Source organism: Mobula hypostoma, chromosome 12 (assembly GCF_963921235.1).
Source record: "Mobula hypostoma chromosome 12, sMobHyp1.1, whole genome shotgun sequence".
In the NCBI taxonomy this organism is placed as follows: domain Eukaryota; kingdom Metazoa; phylum Chordata; class Chondrichthyes; order Myliobatiformes; family Myliobatidae; genus Mobula; species Mobula hypostoma.
This window is the reverse complement of record NC_086108.1, coordinates 28,896,471-28,916,771: the sequence shown is the minus strand read 5'-3', so window position 1 is coordinate 28,916,771 and position 20,301 is coordinate 28,896,471. Positions and strand designations below refer to the sequence as shown.

Here is a 20,301-nt window from a genome sequence, read left to right as displayed (position 1 = left end):
AGGTGTTCCTTGGGGATTGGTGCTGGGACCTGGAGCCTCTGTAATATATATGAATGACTTGGATGAAAATGGGGCAGGTGGGTTAGTATGTTTGCAGACAACACAAAGATTGATAAAGTTGTGTGCCATGAAGATTGTCAGAGGATACAACAGGATTCAGATTAGTTAAAGATATGGGCGGAGAAATAGTAGATGCCATTTAATCTGGGCAAGTGTGAGGTGTTGCTCTTTGGGAGGTCAAATGTACGAGGAAACTACACAGTTGCTGGCAGGACCTTGAACAGCATTAATGTATCTTGGACTCCAAATCCAAACCTCCCTGAAAGCGGCCACAGAAGTAGATCAGGTGGTAGAGAAGGCATGCTTGACTTTGTAGGTTAGGATACTGGGTATTTGAATAAGGAAGTCATGCTGTAGGTATGCAAAACTTTGGTGAGGCTTCACTTGGAGTATTGTGTACAATTCTGGTCGCCCCATTGAAATAAAGGTCTAGAAGCATTGGAAGGTACAGGAGAGATTTGCAAAGATACTGCTTAGATTAGAGGATAGAAGTTTAAACAGAGAGGTTTGGAAAAACTTGAGTTGTTCTCTGCGGTATGTCAGAGGCTGAAGGGAGACCTGAGAATTTATAAAGCAATGAGAGGTACAGATAGACTAGGCCAGGCATTTCCACCCTTCTTTATGCCGTGGACCCCTACCATTAACCAAGGGATCTGTGGGCCCTGGGTTGAGAGCACTTGGCCTAGGCAGTCTTTTTGCCAGGATAGAAATATCAGATGTAAATTGACCTTCATTTAAGGTCATGGGGGGTGGTGGTGGTAGTGTTTTACACAGAGATTGATTGGTGTTTGGAAGATTCTGCCAAGTATAGTGGTAGAACCAGATACAACGTGATAGTTAAGAGGTATTTACAAAGTCACATCACGATGCAGGGATCGGAGGGATATGAATCATGTGTAGGGAGAAGAGATTTGGTGTAATTTGACATTGTGGTCAGGATTGCTATTAGGAGCTGAATGGCTTGTTCCTCTGTTGTACTGTTCTGTGTTTTGTTCTGTCAGACCATTTGGAATATGCTCCTGCCCATTGCCAAAGAGTTTTGACCCTCCTATGATGATTTTCATGGTACAATGATAGATGTTTACAGTACTCACGTGATTGTGTCTAACGTCCGAGTATGTGGTTAGGTCTAAACTGCTGAATAACTCCTAAGGCTGCTTGGGGAATCCTTGTTTCCTCTTAATTACAAAGTATACAGGAAGCTGTTTTAGCATTGTTGCTTGTTCAAAGGAAATCCAGACAGTTGGCACAGGTTGCATGTTATTGAATGTTTATGTTTAATAGGAGTTACATCAAGTTGCTGGACAGCACGGGGATTGGATGCCATCATGAGTGTTAATAGATTGTCCCTTTACCTTCCAGGGCCTGAGTGTGGATCCTGTCTAGTCTGATGGAACAAGTATCTGCTCTGTGTCACCTGTGAAGGCCTAGGAGCTTAACCAGTTCTGAGCAGGTATGGATTGCTTGATTCTCATTCCGTGCTCCAACATGAAAGTGATCCGCACTGCCAGCACTTCGTATGAATCTTTTTAAAAAGCTGCAGAGGCTGCAGATCTGAATTAAAACCTGAAAATGCTACAATCGTTGAGTAGGTGGCTGTGGTGAGGAACCTTCATCATTTCAGACTGAAGATTTAGCCGGGAAAGAACCAAACTGATTATAGATGACGTAAACACGAGGAATTCTGCAGATGCTGGGAATTCAAGCAAAGCACATCAATGTTGCTGGTGAACGCAGCAGGCCAGGCAGCATCTCTAGGAAGAGGAAGGGTCTCGGTCCAAAACATCAACTGTACCTCTTCCTAGAGATGCTGCCTGGCCTGCTGCGTTCACCAGCAACCTTAATGTGTGTTGCTTGATTATAGATGAGATGGAGAAGACACAGATTGGACAAGGAGTATATCTGATAGGTTGATACAGGACTGCAGTGGGGATTAACTTGTGAGGTCATCCACTTGTTCAGTGGATGCAGTTAGAGAGAGAACATCAAGCAGCAGCTATGAGAAGAGAGCAGCAAATGAGAATACATGGAAAGATGTTTAAAAATGACTAAATGCATGGTTATGGAACATGCCCAACAAGTCTGGCTGAGGTGATGGAGAGGGGAGAAGCTGAGCAAATACCACAGGTGGATGACTTGTATCAAAAATAGACAGTTCTGACACAAACAGTGAGAGCAAACTACCCAAAGTTGTACAATTCAGTCATGAGTATAGAAGCTGCCCAAGACAGAAGATGAGGCGCTCTTTCCGAAGCTTACACTGGGGCCTCGTTATTGCAGTGATGGACTGATACGTCAGAGTGAGATGGGATATTGAAGTGGGAGCAACTGGGAATTCTGAGTTCAAGTTCTGTTAAGTATTCACACTATCTGTGTTTGGATTCTCCAGTGTAGACGAGACTACATTGCGAACACAGATTGCAGTACACTAGATTGGAAGAAATACAAGTGAATCTCTGTTTCAGTTTGGTACAAAATCCATCCCCTGAATGGGCAAAAGCAAAGTCTCTACATGTATTCTGGTAGATTTGAAGCACTGTAGCAGCATCCTTGTGCAGTGGTTACATACATATCGCCTTACTTGCCTCAGTTTTCCCGTGCATTTTCATTAGTAATATCTTTGAAAGAAAGATTCACTTATTTATAATTTACCATCAATGTAATATAATAATATTTGGAGGCTACTCTTAAAGCCTATTTTCCCTTAGTGATCCTGATATCTAGTATTAAGACTGGGAAATCCAAATTATTATGACTACAATAAATGTGCTTCAGTGAAGATTTTTGCTAAAATTATATGATACAGACTTTGCTAGTCATCACACAATAATGCTCAAGTGGTTATCATGTGTTAGTAACTGAGGTTGACCAAGAACATGCATGCAAGTACATTATTTTATGATCCGGAACTAATGTGTCTCTGGGACATCAGGGGGGGGTTTTCCTCAAGAAGACCTCTCTTATTTCTCCCCTCTAATATGAGCTTCTCAAGCTAATGTGCTTCTCACCTACCACACTTGAGAGTACCATGGTCGAGGGCACCAGCAAGATAAAGCCGGGGGAACTCTGATTCTAATGCAGGGGATTCACATCACACCAGTTTAGGTGGGAGAAGTAACTATCAGAACACAGATCAAGCCCTTCACTTTTCCAGTATAGTGAATATCAACATACACGTACTTCCCAACTTCTGAACAGCTAGCTTGCGTACATCACATATATGCGAACACACTTTTGGAAGGCTGGTGGTATGATTTTACTGCCATCTTCTTCCATGAGGAAGCTTGATACATGGCTGCATTTCTGGTTTGCAGACTGTGTGGGAACCTTAGTATGGCCTGGGGAAGAACAACAATAAAAGATTCTTACTCTCCCCCCCCCCCCCAATATATAATTCATCCTTGATTCAGAGTCCTAGCTTGTTTCTCAGTGGAATCGTGCATTGCTGGGCCCAGTAAATAGTGGATGGTGATTCACTGCTTTCCTTTGCTGGATGGTGTCTGATTGTCAATGGTTGTTGCATCAATAGAGAGATAAAGTTCAGACTGTCTTTGAGGCTATCTTAATAAATTAAAATATTCTCTGTTTTATTATAAAGATGGCCTATTGGTTCAACTTGTGTAGCTACAACCTCGTATCTCATGCAGCCGAGGCTCAATTATTACCTTCGCTGTGTGAAGTTTGCATATTCTCCCTGTGGCTATATAGGCTTTCCTCTGGGTGCCAAAGTTGGTAGGTTAATTGGCTACTGTAAATTGTCTCTAGTGTTATGTTTTGTAACTTCATATTGATACTTAATCTATACACACACACGCACACACACACACGCGCGTTCTTTCTTTTCAAATCTTTTTATTGTTATACAGAAAAAGTAACATGAGTACATTGAAGTAACAACACTTACAATGTCTCAAAGAAGACATTATCTTAAAGATTGAACAAAAATTTTGTGATAGCAAAAAAACCCTACTAAGCAGAAAAATGAGAGAAAAAAAAAGGAACCCATTAGGTGTACAACCCCGGAGTCATGCGTCATACAAAAAGCTTCTAAAAATAAACATCAAACCGCCAGCAAGAAAGGAAAATATACTAAAAAATTTACAATTAGATCTGGAAGAGTTATATCAATTAGCTCAAATGATAATAACGAGCAAATGAGCCCCTTCTTTTCTCAAAATCAAATAAAGGTTCAAAGGTTCGACTTCTAATTTTCTCCAAACTAAGACATAGCATCACTTGAGAGAACTATTGTGACAAAGTGGGAGCTGATGTATCCTTCCACTTCAACAAAATGGCCCTCCTGGCTGTCAGTGTAACAAAAGCGATAATATGTTGGTCAGACACAGAAATACCATGAATATTTTGAGGAATTATTCCAAAAAACACAGATAATTTATTAGGTTGTAGATTAATTTTAAGTGCTTTAGAAATTGTTGAAAAAACCGACTTACAGAACTATTCCAATATAGAACAAGACCAAAACATATGTGTCAGTGTAGCTATCTCAGTTTTACATCTATCACAATGACCATCAACATTAGAAAAGATTTTAGAAACTCTCTCCTTCGTCAAATGATAACGATGTGCAATTTTAAATTGAATCAATGAATGGCTAGCACAAATTGAACACACGTTCTTAAATATTGCATACACAACACCTAGTATGAGTGAGTGATCTGGGAGTGTTGAATGTGGGTAGAACAAAATAGGATTAGTGCAGAATTAGCTTTAAAAAATAGTTTTATGGCTGGTGTGGAATTATTGGGTTGAAGATCTGTTTTATAGCAGTGTGATGCCGACTATGGCAGTGATTCATAAGAGAACTTTATTTTCATACTGAATTAAAATCGATAAAAATAAATGAAGAGTCAAATTTCCAAAGGGTTACGATGATTTGTGTTGAACATTCTCAATAATTAATCACATCCGAATACTTTGACAAACATCTATTTATGCAGGGATATTGGCGACAATTTATCCATGTATGTCAAGGTCTTCCTGAACTATGCTTTCTTTTCAATATTTTGGTCTGTTCACATGCAGCATAATCAGCCACTTTGGATTGTGCAAACTAGAAAAACTGTAGACAAACTTGAGAGTGAATTTGAAAAGATCTTATGAACATGGAAAGCCATAAATTCAGTAAATGTTTTAACTGACCAGAATCTGTAAGAGTGTAATGCGTCTAGCGTATAAGTTGTTATTTACTTGGGCTTTCTGAAGGCTTCAATTGAAGTTCAGTAATAATTGTCAATAGCTATTTAAAGAAGTCAAGAAAATGTTTTGCAGTGACCTCATAGCTCTGTATGGGGAAGGGAATTGCCTGTAACTGAGATCTCTTTTTTTGATTGGGGACACTCTTGCTGACTGTTTTTGGTATGGAGGGATAAAAGAGCTTTGGGAAAGTAGCTCTTTTACGCAGCTTAAGAGACTCACTGTCTCTCTAACCTGAGAAATAGGAACAGGAAAGCTCTTACAAGTTTGTTCTGCCATTCAGTAAGATCACTGTTGACCTGGTCACACTTGGTGGATTACAAGTACAACTTTTTAAATCACAGATACATGGAAGGGGGAAGTTTTTAATGTTATTGGCCAACCGTGGTCAAATGGGACTAGCTTGGATGGGCTTGGACCAGTTAGGATCAGGGGCCTGTTTCTGTGCTCGATGACTCTGACTCTGTGGTCTTTGTCCTCAAGGTCATTTTCCTGCTTTGATTTTTGTCCAGTCCAAAAATATTTCCTTTCCCACCCGAAATATACCTAATGTCTTGCATCACATGTCTCTCAATTAAGGCAGCGGTCCCCAACCACCAGACCGCAAAGCATGTGCTACCGGGCCGTGAGGAAACGATATGACTCAGCTGCACTTTTCCTCATTCCCTGTCACGCACTGTTGAACTTGAACATAGGGTTGCCAACTGTCCCATATTTGCTGGGACATCCCGTATATTGGGCTAAATTGGTTTGTCCCGTATTTTCCCCGCTAAGGTAGAGCGTTCATACGAAACCTTATGTGCCGAAATGGCGTGAAGCAAAGAAGCAATTACCATTAATTTATATGGGAAAAATTTTTGAGCGTTCTGTGACCCAAAAAAATAAACTAACAAATCATACCAAATAACACAAACTGAAAATAAATAACACTAACATATAGTAAAAGCAGGAATGATATGATAAATACACAGCCTATATAAAGTAGAAATAATGTCTGTACAGTGTAGTTGGGAAAATGAAGGCAAAACCGATTGGTGAGGAAAAAAATCAGCACATATGTGCCTGCTTACATCACATGCACACTCAAGGCTTCATGGCCATGGTAGTCTTTCCTGGGGTAAAGTGTCCCCGGGATTTGACTGCTACTGTTGTCCCTTATTTGGGAGTGAGAAAGTTGGCAACCCTAACTGTAAAAGACATGTCGTGGGGAGTTTAACCCTACTTGAATACCCCCCGCCTTCCCCCCCCCCCCCCGGGTCGGCCAGTCCGCAAGAATATTGACAACATTAAACTGGTCTACGGTGCAAAAAAGATTGGGGACCCCTGGATTAAGGGATTCAAAAAAACATACAGCTCTCTGATAATAACTGTTCCCCATCTAAATGGTTGTCTCGTATCTTAATGCTACTTTCCACACACACTTTGCACTGTGAAATATCCAACTCTCGGCTGCATCATGAGTTTCCCTCTGAAGTTGTTATTTTGGTAAATCGTTTATTCCTTTACTTGGGATCTAGGCATTGGAGGGGAGTTTAGATGAGTTTAAAACCCTTGTCCGTGATTATGGTTGGGAAGATGCAGTTGGTGAAGCTGGGATGTAAAGAACAACAATACGTTTAGAAGATGATTTCATTGTTCATCATGGTGGAAGGAATGCATGTTTAGGGTAGTGGATTCAGTACCTAGAAACTGAGGTTTTCTGGTTCCAGCTGGTGGCCAAGTACTGTAGGGGTTGCACAGATCTAGTTGTGGAGAATATTAAACTGATTTGTCTCCTCAAGATAATAAAAGGTGGTGAGACAGTTGTGAAAGGGGAGCCAGTGTCTTACCTGCTTCAATGTCCACTGTATTTGGCTGTCTTGTTGGAGATGATCTTTAAATAGACCAATAGAGTCCATGATGTTGTACCAAAAACTCCCAAAGAAATAATGACTGGGAAAAATATTCAAAACAAATTTTTCATTTTCCATTTCTATTTCACATTTTGAGGGAGATTGCATTTCTCATTAGTAAGATCTCAACTGCTGTTTTGAAACTTTTAGAAATCATGACATTGTCAGATGAAGAGTGGATATAATCCCATTTCTACCATTTGACGAAAGTAAAGTACTGAGATGTTTGCATGGGGTAGGGGGACATTGTCCTGGTTAGTGCTCGGTTAGTTGGGCTTGCACTTGGGATTGAAAGTGAATTGGTTACTAATTATGTTCATTATTTTTCAGCTCTTAAGTGGAAATGAGCTCTTGCAGTTAGCAAGATTGAGTTTGGGAATGTTGAGAGATTAGGATTAGTACCAGTGTGCAATTCCCCTCTTCACCGCTCCCTCCTGTCTGCCAGTCTTCCTTCCCTTCCTCCCATCCACCACACCCTAACCCCAACCCCTCCAGCATTCTGTACGCTGACTGTGAAATAAAACCTAGAGAAATTGTATAGGAGATAATCTGAATCAGTTTTTCAAATAAATCTTGGCAATTTTATTATTATTCTACTATTATGTTACTGATATCAGTGTGGTTTGCGTGTAATGTTGAAAATATGCAATCGCCATTCATGATGCCTGGATTTGTCTCACTAGTGCACTGGGAGTGGATAAAAGTAATAATATCGTTTATTCTTGTATTTACCAGTAAATCTGCCTAATGGTTAGGAGCTGGTTAGCACTAAGCTACTTGTACTACCTTGTTGGTTAGGCACAAAAGCAAATTCTACTTGTCATTTGCTGGTTGTTTCTCATAAAATGCCCTAAAGTTCTTGACTATTTGCATCTCAGTGCATAGGTAAATATCAAGTATCTGGATTCATGATCTGTAATTTTTATGCTTATCTTTAATTATTATCTTGTTCCACAATTGTTTTTCCTTTCATTTATGGCCTTGTATCTCTGCATTGTATTTGGAGAGTTGCATCTTGGTGGAACACACTGCTCATAATTACTAGCTGCCAATGACTTGGGCTTGGACATTGGGTCATGGGAGTCAGCATTTCTTATTTGCCTTCTCTTTGTTTCAGGTGAACTTTGTGCCTTCTGAGGTGGCATTTTCATTTACAGTGCCCAAGGCAATGGGGAGCAGTGACGGTGATGTCCACATTCTTTTCCAGTGGGGGGAAAAGAGTGAACATGTTTAACATGGAGATTTTAAGACTGTTTAATTCATTTATCCACAGGTTGCAACCATCTTACGGGGAGGGAGGAGATTTCATCTTAGAGATGATCTGTGGGCAGTGCACATTGAAGCCATTTGCGTAGAACTATGGGCTGTGCCTCAGCCAAGCATGTCTCTACTGTTCAAAACGAGGAGGAAGCGCAGAAGGGAAAGAACTACCAAAATGGCGATGTCATTGGGGGTATGTACTGAGGATGACTTGAGGGATATTTAACAGTTACCTTGAATGTGTTAACCATTGACAGCTTAAGGCATAATTAGAACTGTTTACAACAAGAGCAGAATTAAAATAAGAGCTAAAATACCTGTGGGCAATTTAATGCAAAATTGTCGTGCTGGAGATGATGCATTTTGCTGATATATAATTGCTCTAATCCATATTTGAAATGTTTTCCATGCCCTTAGTGTCACTGTAAAACAGGTTAGAATTGATTTCTATGGTTTGCAAATCTTTAAATGATCTGTTTTAACAACACATGCAAAATATATTTTTAAAGACATGGTTTTATGTGGCTCCTCTGGTAAAAGAGAGCAGCTAATTGTCACCTGTAACCGTGAGGGCTGCTGTGTAATATTTGAGATGGAGATTTAACCACTTTCTAAAGAGATATTATAGCAAAATAGAATTATTGTATCCTTTTCTGTTGCTGGGAGTTATCCATTGCTCATTTTAATAGTTTATTGGGAGGCTGCATTTGATTTTATTGCTGAAGTTGTGCAATTCCCTCTGAAATCTGATCAATTTGAGACAGTGAGAGTAAACCTGGAGAATGAGCACTGATAGTGCAGTCTTCACTACTGTGCACTGAATGGGAGTGTCTTTCCCTAAACCTGATGTGCATTTGCTGTCAGTGGCTTGCAAAGTACTCACAATCAAACTGAAAATCAGTGGTTACCTACTGAGTACATGTAGTGTATTTATATGGAACGTGAAAGAAATGTATATATAATTTTGAGGGTTTGTTGATGGTATTAAGCATTATTTGTTAAAAAAGAATATTATATGTAACACTCTAGCTTCTCTTATGAACCAATGTGATAACTATATTGGGATAAATCTGATTAACCTTCAGTATTTGCATTGTGCTGCTGAAAATATTGTGATCTTAAAATTCATCTTCACATGAGGGGGTGGTTTGGGAATTTGGAAGTTGTTGAATTCATGAAAGCCAATCAGAAGTGATTCTAATAATTGAAAACATAAAATCTTCCTTGCTCTGTATGAGTTCTTAAACATTTTCCAGATTTAATTCTCATTAACTTTTGATCATACTGAAGCAGATACCTACTGCTGTTTCATATGCTTTGGAAGTAATATTTGAATCATTCTAAAACTTGATTGCAAAGCAAGAAAATATATTTAAATGTCCTGTGTACATTATCCCTTGTGGAACAGAATAATTTGGATGTGAACTGGGTAATATAAAATTGTACGAGCTCAGAAAACATTGAGATTAATTTGATGACAGAGGGTACCTTTTATTTTCTCACATGCAGTTTTCATCTTCACGTAGTGTATTGTAGGTGGTCCGTTTCCTGTTTGTTATTGCTTGGTGCAGTGAAGTTTATATGAAGTACATTTAGGAACCTTGACAAGACTTCCAAGTGTTCAAATTTATGAGCGGCAGCAATGTTGATAAATCAGGTTCTTGCATTTACCATATTTGGATCATATGACTTTTCTTGAAAGAGATATTGCGTTGTTTGCACTGTTGTCTAATCTGAAGATGTACAATAAAATAGAAAGTCTGTGAGTCCCACATATAAAATCAGGTACTGCAAATTTGGTATCTAAGTTTCGGATAAAGATGTGCATTGCATTCTTCAGTTTTTCTAAAAGCCCCTTAAGAGACCAACCTTAGTCCAAAAATGCCTAAATTGAACTTCCTGCTTTGAAATTCGAGATTTTTTTTCAAGGTGCCTTTTATTTTGAGGGACTAAATATTTGGATGGACCTGACTTAAGTACTTCTGATCTACCTGAACCACAAAAGTAAAATCAAAATAAACATTGTACACTGTATCTGCTGGAGATCAGCTGTGATGTAAACCAGTTAGACAAAACAAGAATGAAACAAGCTTAGTGAGATATCAAAGAAATGCCTTGGATACTATAGGTGTCCCCCGCTTTTTGAATGTTCGCTTTACGAAACCTCACTGTTATGAAAGACCTACATTAGTTACCTGTTTTTGCTAACAGAAGGTGTTTGCACTGTTACGAAAAAAGGCAACGTGCGAAGAAAGCAGCGCGCGATAAAAGGCAACGTGCGAAAAGAAACAACGCGCGCCCTGAGCAGCTGTTCTCCCCCGGACTCGGAACTGCATTCTAGCCGACATTGCTTAAACACGTACCTGTGAGCATCTGTGCTTTATGTCGATTTATTTTGAGCATCCGTTTGCAGGATGAGTTCTAAGGTATCAGAAAAGCCTAAAAGAGCTTGTAAGGGTGTTACACTTAGTGTAAAACTAGACATAATTAAGCGTTTTGATCGTGGTGAACGAAGTAAGGACAAGGTGAGTTTGGCTTGTGGAAGTTGATGAAGATGATGTTGAAGAGGTTTTGGCATCTCATGACCAAGAACTGATAGATGAAGAGCTGATGCAATTGGAAGAGGAAAGGATAACAATCGAAACCGAAGGCGGTAGGGAACGGACCGAAAGTGAAGTCGTCCAGGAAGTGAGCGTGAAGCAACTGCGTGAGATTTTCACTGCAATGATAAAGTACGACTTTAATTTTGAAAAGGTACGTCGGTTTAGGGCATATTTGCAAGATGGTTTACAAAGAACTGTATGATAGAAAAATATGCAAGGCTAAGCAGTCAAGCATACTGTCGTTTTTCAAGCCTTCCACATCAGCCACAGCAGACGACGAACCTCGACCTTCGCCATTGAGGCAGGCAGACATAGAAGAAGATGACCTGCCTGCCCTGATCGACGATGAGATGACACCCCCCGTGTCCCACCACCCCAGTGGTCCCAACCCCCGGGCCATGGACAGATACTGATTCGTGGAGAATGCAGCGGTAGCCGGGAGGCACCCAGCACGTCTTTAAGAAAAAAGCCTAAATAAACAAGCTAATTAATTGGGTGCTGCCCGGCATGTAAATGTCGGCTCAGATTGGAGGCAATTGCCGATTGCGTTGCCTCTGATCTGGGTTGACATTTACGTGCCAGGCGGCACCTAATTAATTAGCTTGTTTGTTTCGGCTTTTTTCTTAAAGATGTGCTGGGTGCGTCCCGGCGACCGCTGTACCCCTGCATGCTTGGCGGATCAGTATCGGTTCGCTGCCTGGAGATCCCGATTCCCATAAGTGATACTACACTGTATATACATCATTTCTACTTTATATAGGCTGTGTATTTTTATATGTTATTTGGTATGATTTGGCAGCTTCATAGCTTAAAGGTTACTGGAGAGAGTGTTTTTGCTGAGAGCGCTTGCGTCGTGTTTTTGCCAAGAGCGCTTGCGTGAAATTTTCGCTATGGAGAACAGTCAGACAATGATTGTAGAAAAGTATTTCTACTTTGTATTGGCTGTGTATTTATCATATCATTCCTGCTTTTACTATATGTTACTGTTATTTTAGGTTTTGTGTGTTATTTGGCATCATTTGGTAGGTTATTTTTGGGTCTGTGAACGCTCATAAATTTTTCCCATATTAATAAATGGTAATTGCTTCTCCACTTTACGACATTCCGGCTTACGAACCATTTCATAGGAACGCTCTACCTTCGGATGGCGGGGGAAACCTGTATTACTGAGGCTGCTTACAGTGATGAAGTAATCTTTTTTGCTGGAATGCAATATCTTTCTTTATTAATCTACTTCTAACTAAAATACGAAGGCATAAAGTATGATAGCCTTGGCCATAGCAACATCAGACATTACTTGGACAATTTTGACAGGAGAAATCTCCACTTAACATTGACAAATGTGGAGACTTTAACCTGTAATGTCAGTCAAGGAACTACAAAGCAAAATATTATGAACAATTGAAAGCTTATTGTTAAGAATGAAAGCACAAAAGCTCACAAAGCAGCCACTGAAGCATTAGATTATATGTTGCAAGATCTTGGACATAATAAATTAATGACAAGTGTTTTTGGTGGTGGGGGTGGAGATGTGTCTCTATCAAAAGAGGTGTAGGTCACTCCTACCCTCCACTAGCCTGCAGGTCACCTTTGGGCAAGGTGTAGCAACTGCTTAGCCCCCCGATCAGGGTCACATGAAGCCATAGGAACAGGTGATGGACAGGTATGAGCAGCTGGTGCATATCACCTCCTGGTTATGCAACCACTGACAGCAGGCAGACAATCTCTGAAGAGTATCGGTTATCGCTGGGTAGGGAAACTGAAAAAGTTCTGGCTGTATGCACAAAAAGGTGAGGACGCTCATGGGTACTAATTCTGGTGGGTGTTTGAAGGATCGATACTCATGAATGTGGATGGCCCACCAATTATGAAATCAGAAGTTAAAGCAGCAATGGGGAAAATGAAGAAGGATATGTCATTACGGCCGGATGGCATTGCGGTGGAAATTATTCAAGTGCTGGAAGATTTCAGGAGTGAAAAGTTGACAGATATGCTGAATGAAGTTTATGGTAATGGGGAAATAACCTGAGGAAATGGGCAAGTCAGTAGTTATTGCACGGCCAAAAAGAACCCCAGAAGAACTTAATGCAAGTCACACCGAATAATTAGTTTGAGTCATGTTGTGAAAGTCCTGCTACGAACCATCATAATGAGAGCGAGAAAAGGCATGAAGCAAGTGATTGCGCAAGAGCAGTGTGGTTTCATTAAAAATAATGGAATGCGAAATGCAATCTTCATCCTTCAAATGATTTGTGAGTGTGCCATAGAGGTGCAGAAAGATCATACCTATGTTTCATCGATTACATCCAAGCTTTGGATAACGTAATACATAAAGAGCTGATGGGAATCCTTCAGCACTTGGACATTGTTGGGAAAGATATCAGAATTATCAGAAATTTTTTATTGGGAACAAAGAGCAGGAATAAGAATTGAAAATGTGACTACTGATTTTGTACAGATTAAGAGGGGAGTCAGACGGGGTTGTGTTCTCTTGCCTGACCTATTCAACCTTTATGGTGAGATGATTCTAAGAGAAATTAGCAGTATGCCATGAATAATCACTGGTGGATACAATTTGAACAATCTAAGTTACACAAACAACACAGTGCTGACAGCTACTTCTAAGAAATACTAGATAAAGTCTTCAGAGAAAGTGCAAAGAGAGGGTTGAACATCAACTGCAAGAAGACCGAATTGTCACAAAGAAGAAATACAGAAATCGGAACTGAAAGTGGACAACAAAACAATTAAACCAACGTGGAATTTCAAATACTTAGGGAGCATGACAACATCTGATGATAGAGCTGATGTTGAAATTAGGAGGAGGATTGGGATTGCTAAATGCATGTCCAAGCATTTGAGCGAGATGCTAAAGAATAATGTAATTTCTGGGTATGAAACTCAGTGGTGTAGCGCTACGTTCATTCCACGCTAACATATGGATTTGAATGTTGGACAATATCAAAGCAATATGAGGGAAGACGAAGTTGCAGTAAAGTGGTTTTGAGAAGAATGGTGAAAATATTGTGGTAGGACAGAGTTAACAAATAAGAAAGTGTTGCAAAAACTGGAATAAGAAGAGAGCTGATATCAATCAGCAAAACGGCAATTGGAATTTTTGGGACATGTACTGAGGGAAGAGTAGTTTGAACAATTTGCAGTTACAGGAAAATCTAATGAAAGAAAAAGTCATTATTACATCAAGGGCTGGACAGGCAAAAGTTTTGAAGAGCTTATGAGAACTCAGATTAAATACAGATGGAAGTCCATGATGGTTTTTTAATGCTTGCTGGAGATTTTACAAAACACAATTGTAAAGCAGGAAAACTGCTCAGACATTAATGTGCTAATGATATAATCCATTTAGAAAAATGGATGGAAGATTGTCGTGAAGAGCTGAATAGTTAGTGCGTCAGCAACTAGGTTTCAAGCATGTTTAAGGGGACTGTTATTTGCTGAAATTCTTTCTGCTTCAGGGTCTACTGAATTTGAATTGACTTTATTTCTTACATCCTTACATACGTGAGGAGTGAAGTCTTTACATTATGTCTCCATCTGAATGTGCAATGTGCAAATTTTAGTAATTTTTAATAATAGTATGTATAGTAAAATATACAACAGAACAGTCAATATAGCTGAGAAATACATGTGTTAGCCTGAATTAATCAGTCTGATGGCCTGGTGGAAGAAGCTGTCCTGGAACCTATTGGTCCTGGCTTTAATGCTGCAGTACCGTTTCCCGGATGGTAGCAGCTGGAACAGTTTGTGGTTGGGGTGACTTGGGTCCCCAATGATCTTTCGTGCAGTTTTTATGCACCTGTCACTGTAAATCTCTTGATTGGTGGGAAGTTCACATCCACAGATGCGCTGGTCTATCTGCACCACTCACTGCAGAGTCCTGCGATTGAGAGAAGTAGAGTTCCCATACCAGGCAGTGATACAACCAGTCAGGATGCTCTCAAATGCGCCCCTGTAGAAAGTCCTTAGGATTTGGGGATTCATGCCAAACTTCTTCAACCATCTGAGGTGAAAGGGGTGATGTGCTTTTTTCACCACATAGCCGATATGTACAGATCAAGTGAGATACTCGGTGATGTGCATACTAAGGAACTTAAAGCTGTTCACCCTCTCAACCCCACATCTCTTGATGTTTCCATTCCTCCTGTAGTCCACAACCAGCTCCTTTGTTTTTGTGACATTGAGGGAGAGGTTGTTTTCTTGACGCCACTGTGGCAAAGTGATGACTTCTTCTCTGTAGGCTGCCTCGTTATTATTTGAGATAAGGCCAATCACTGTAGTATCATCTGCAAATTTAAAGCAGATTGGAGCTGTGGGTGGTGACACAGTCATGGGAGTACAAAGAGTAAAGGAGGAGGCTTGAGGCCCTGGGGGTCTCCTGTGTTGAGGGTCAGAGGGGAAGAGGTGAGGGAGCCCACTCTTGCCACATGCCGGTGATCTGACAGGAAGTCCAGGATCCAGCTGCACAAGGCAGGGTGAAGGCCCAGGTCTCTGAGCTTCTTGTCGAGCCTGGAGAGAATTGTGGTGTTGGATGTTGAACTGTAGTCCAAGAACAGCATTCTCACAGAAGCATCCTTCTTCTCCAGGTGTATAAGGACGGTGTGTAGAGTTGTGGCTATTGCGCCATCGGTTGTGTCAGTAGGTGAGTTGTAGGGGGTCCAGTGTGGATGATAGCAAGCTGCAGTTGTAGTCCTTGACCAGCCTCTCAAATCATTTGCTTATTATTGAGGTGAATGTGACAGGACACCAGTCGTTCAGGCATGTTGCCGTGGTCTTTTTAGGTACAGGGACAGTGGTGGATGTTTGAAGCAGGAGGACACTCTACATTGAGAGAGGGAGAGATTAGAGATGTCTGCAAACACACCAGTTGTGCTGCACACACTCTGAGTACCCGCTCTGGGTTGTCGTCCGGTCCCACAGCATTGTGGCTGTTCACTCATTGGAAACACCTGCGTACTTCAGCCTCTGAGATGACCAAGGTGCAGGTAGCATTGGCAGCATCGAATCGAGCATAAAAAAGATTTGACTCATCTGGGAGAGAGGCAGCGATGTTGCCAGCACTACTGTGTTTAGCTTTGAAGTCTGTGATGGTGTGCAGACCTTGGCATAAGCTGTGTGTGTTGCTGGTGGAGAGTTGTGTCTGAATCTTGTCTCTGTATTGTCATCTCACTGCCTAGATTTCTTTGCGTAGAACATAGCTGCTTTTCTTGAGTTCCTGTTGGTTACCAGCGGCGAAAGCTCTGTCTCACATGGTAAGTGCAACATGCACGGGACTATTAATCCAGAGTTTTCTGGTTTGTATAGACCCTGACTGATTTTGGGGGGACAATGTCCTTGATGCACTTCCGGATGAAGCTCATGACCCTTTCCATGAACTCAGTCATCCCCATCACAAAAGATATTCCAGTTAATGTCATAAAGCATGAAATAGATATTCTTGTAATGAGTTGTATCGTGTGTCTGATATAATTGAACCAAGGTCTTTGCAAATGAATGTTCAAGCTTTATGACTAAGTGATAAAAATTTCATGACTCTTTATTTGCTTGTTCTTCCCCATATCATAGCAGTAATGTTTACATTATCAAATTTAAAGAGTGATATGAATAAAAATTTATTTAGGAAAAACATTTGTTTACAGTGGCAGAGCAGCATGACATTAAGCTAGTTAGTAAATAATGGTGCAAACATGAGGAAATCTGCAGATGCCGGAAACCCAAGCAACACACGCAAATTGTTGGTGAACGCAGGCCAGGCAGCACGTATTGAAAGAGGTACGGTCGACGTTTCGGGCCGAGACCCTTCGTCAGGACTAACTGAAAGAAGAGAAAGTAAGAGATTTGATAGGGGAGGGGAAGATTGGAAATGATAGGAGAAGACAGGAGGGGGAGGGATGGAGCTAAGAGCTGGAAAGTTGATTGGCAAAAGGGATACGAGGCTGGGGAAGGGAGAGGATCATGGGACAGGAGGCCCAGGGAGAAAGAAAGGGGGAGGGGAGCCCAGAGGAAGATGGAAAGCAGGCAAGGAGTTACAGTGAGAGGGACAGAGGGAGAGGGGGGAAAAAAGGGGGGGGGAAATAGTAAATAAATAAATAAATAAAGGGATGGGGTATGAAGGGGAGGAGGGGCATTAACGGAAGTTAGAGAAGTCAATGTTCATGCCATCAGGTTGGAGGCTGCCCAGACGGCATATAAGGTGTTGTTCCTCCAACCTGAGTGTGGCTTCATCTTGACAGTAGAGGAGGCCGTGGATAGACATATCAGAATGGGAATGGGAATGGGACGTGGAATTAAAATGTGTGGCCATTGGGATATCCTGCTTTCTCTGGCGGACAGAGCATAGGTGTTCACCGAAACGATCTCCCAGTCTGTGTTGGGTCTCGCCAATGTATAGAAGGCCGCACCAGGAGCACCGGACCCAGTATATCACCCCAGCCAACTCACAGGAGAAGTGTCGCCTTACCTGGAAGGACTGTCAGGGGCCCTGAATGGTGGTGAGGGAGGAAGTGTAAGGGCAGGTGTAGCCCTTGTTCCGTTTACAAGGATAAGTGCCAGGAGGGAGATCAGTGGGAAGGGATAGGGGGGATGAATGGACAAGGGAGGCGCGTAGGGAGTGATCCCTGCGGAAAGCAGAAAGAAGGGAGAAGGGAAAGATGTGCTTGGTGGTAGGATCCCGTTGGAGGTGGCGGAAGTTACGGAGTATTATATTTTGGACCCGGAGGCTGGTGGGGTGGTGGGTGAGGACAAGGGGAACCCTATCCCTAGTGGGGTGGCAGGAAGATCGGGTGAGAGCCCTATGCTGTGTCAGTCAGAGAAAGCAGGATCTCCCAGTGGCCACACAATTTAACTTGTATATATTGGCGAGACCCAATGCAGGCTGGGAGACCATTTCGCTGAACACCTACGCTCTGTCCGCCAGAGAAAGCAGGATCTCCCAGTGGCCACACATTTTAATTCCACGTCCCATTCCCATTCTGATATGTCTATCCACGGCCTCCTCTACTGTAGTCAAGATGAAGCCACACTCAGGTTGGAGGAACAATACCTTGTATTCCGTCTGGGTAGCCAACAACCTGATGGCATGAAAATTGACTTCTCTAACTTATGTTAATGCCCCTCCTCCCCCTCGTACCCCATCCGTTATTTATTTATTTACTATTCTTTATTTTTTCCCTTTTTTCCTCTCTCTCTCTTCTCTCCCTCTATCCCTCTCACTATAACTCCTTGCCTGCTCTCCATCTTCCTCTGGGCTCCCTTACCCCCTTTTTTTTCCCCTCCTTGGGCCTCCTGTCCCATGATCCTCTCCCTTTTCCAACCTTGTATCCCTTTTGCCAATCAACTTCCCAGCTCTTAGCTCCATCCCTCCCCCTCCTGTCTTCTCCTATCATTTCAGATCTCCCTCTCCCCCTCCCACTTTCAAATCTCTTGCTATCTCTTCTTTCAGTTAGTCCTGACGAAGGGTCTCGGCCAGAAACATCTGTCGACTGTATCTCTTGCTATAGATGCTGCCTGGCCTGCTGCGTTCCACCAGCATTTTGTGTGTGTTGCCAGTAAATAATGGTATTTTGAACATGAGGATTTGTTAACTGAGAATATTTGCTTATTCACAATCTTAAGTATTTGTGGGTTTGTTTCTTTAGCACAATGTTCTCAGGCAGACCAAGAAGGCTTCCTGCTTCCTGACTTGAGTGGTAAAATTTCATCCAAGTAATGCTTTGATGGAAAAGGGAATAAAATGTTTGCAGCTCTCATGTTGAGTCACTTGAATGATTGGAATTGCTTTTCAGATGGAACGCACTACTAATTGGCAAAGTTATTGTATTCCTACTGCTGCAAACAATAAGCAGTCTATTAAAGTGACTTGTTACTCAGTGAGCACCTTGTACTCTTTATGTTGGGAGTCCTGGATAGTTCATGGGGTTTGCACGGCAAGCCCTCTCAACTTGTTACAAACGCATGCAAGGGTCAGTTTTTAAATAAAAAGCTGCAAAGTTAAGTGTTGTCTGTATTTTAAGGAAAAATAAATGAGATTAGTTATGATTTATTTGGTTTAGGAGTTGAACTAACAGACCAATTGATGTCCGTGTCTGCTTCTGATAGTCATCAAGTACCTACTCAAATCCAAACCCTCATCTCTCAAGTTAGTCATAGGCTGGACGAGAGTTAGCAATTATAAAGTGAAATAGTAATTAATAGTTAATGGCACGGATTAACATTTTTCATTTAAAATCTCGATTTTCAAAGTACTGGTAATATCCTAAAATTTGGCATTATCATAGTGAAACAACAGTGATTCATTGAGTATTGCAAAAATCAGAGCTGCAGTTGTTTCCTGTGTTCTGTTCCCTGACAAAGAACTACAGAATGGGAGCTCTCTTGTAGATTAAAATTAATGCTTTCATGCATACCATCTGTCACACCTCAGATGCTAGCTGTGGAAATAATTATTACAGTTCTTTTGAAACATTGATTATGCTTTGTTTTTGAAAGGCAAAATTTGATCTGATATGCAGACATTGGGAAACCTACCAGCTCCACTGACAGCAGACGCTGAATTAATCAACTCACTCAAAACAGGCAAAATCTTCAGCCATTATGAAATAGCACAATTAACATTTAGAAAATAAGCTTTATACTAAATGAATTCTCAAGGATTCTGCACTTGGTACAATAACTTAATTAGTATAACATTTATGAATTCCTGAGAGTTGAATGAATGTTCTTCCCATTTCTAACACGCAGAATGGTCGGATACAGATAAACTGCAAGCCAGAACTTTGGCCAATTTGATCATCAAAAGGCAAGTTAGACTACGGCATGACATTTTAAGAATATTTTGCAAGAGAGCTGATCAGAGGCGGTCAAGCTGTAAATGATCTTAAATGTATTAGAGTCCACGGTAAATCAGCTTGCCCAATGGGGAAACAAGCATAATGAGATCATCTGCCCTCTGACGACCGAGAAATTTTTTTTTACACTGACTGTAAAGTAGACAGATTAAAATTGATCTATCTTTCTCAATATTCATACTAAGGTCAGACTGTTCACCTGTCAATTAGTTTGTTTGTATTTAGTTGCAGAAGCAGAAACCGATTACTAGGAGCCATACTAGATGAAGATGGATAAATAAATAGTGATAGGGGCCACAATAGTTAGAGGGACAGACAGGAGATTCTGTAACTGCAAAAGAAAAGCCAGAGTGGTCTATTGCCTCCTGGGTGCTAAGGTCAGAGATGTCTTGGAGTAGCAGTGGAACA

The 20,301-nt window shown here is 41.1% G+C and overlaps 1 protein-coding gene across 3 annotated transcripts in view; it reads left to right on the top strand.

Annotated features, from left to right (window-relative positions):
• LOC134354669 (uncharacterized protein C1orf21-like) overlaps nt 1–20,301 on the top strand; it is a 215,466-nt gene that overhangs the window by 66,916 nt on the left and 128,249 nt on the right. For all 3 annotated transcript variants that reach the window (XM_063063764.1, XM_063063765.1, XM_063063766.1), the window contains exons 2-3: nt 1,423–1,513; nt 8,440–8,619. In XM_063063764.1, coding sequence (XP_062919834.1) covers nt 8,526–8,619 — 94 coding nt within the window. In that variant the 5' untranslated portion in view covers nt 1,423–1,513; nt 8,440–8,525. The remainder of the gene's footprint in view (nt 1–1,422; nt 1,514–8,439; nt 8,620–20,301) is intronic.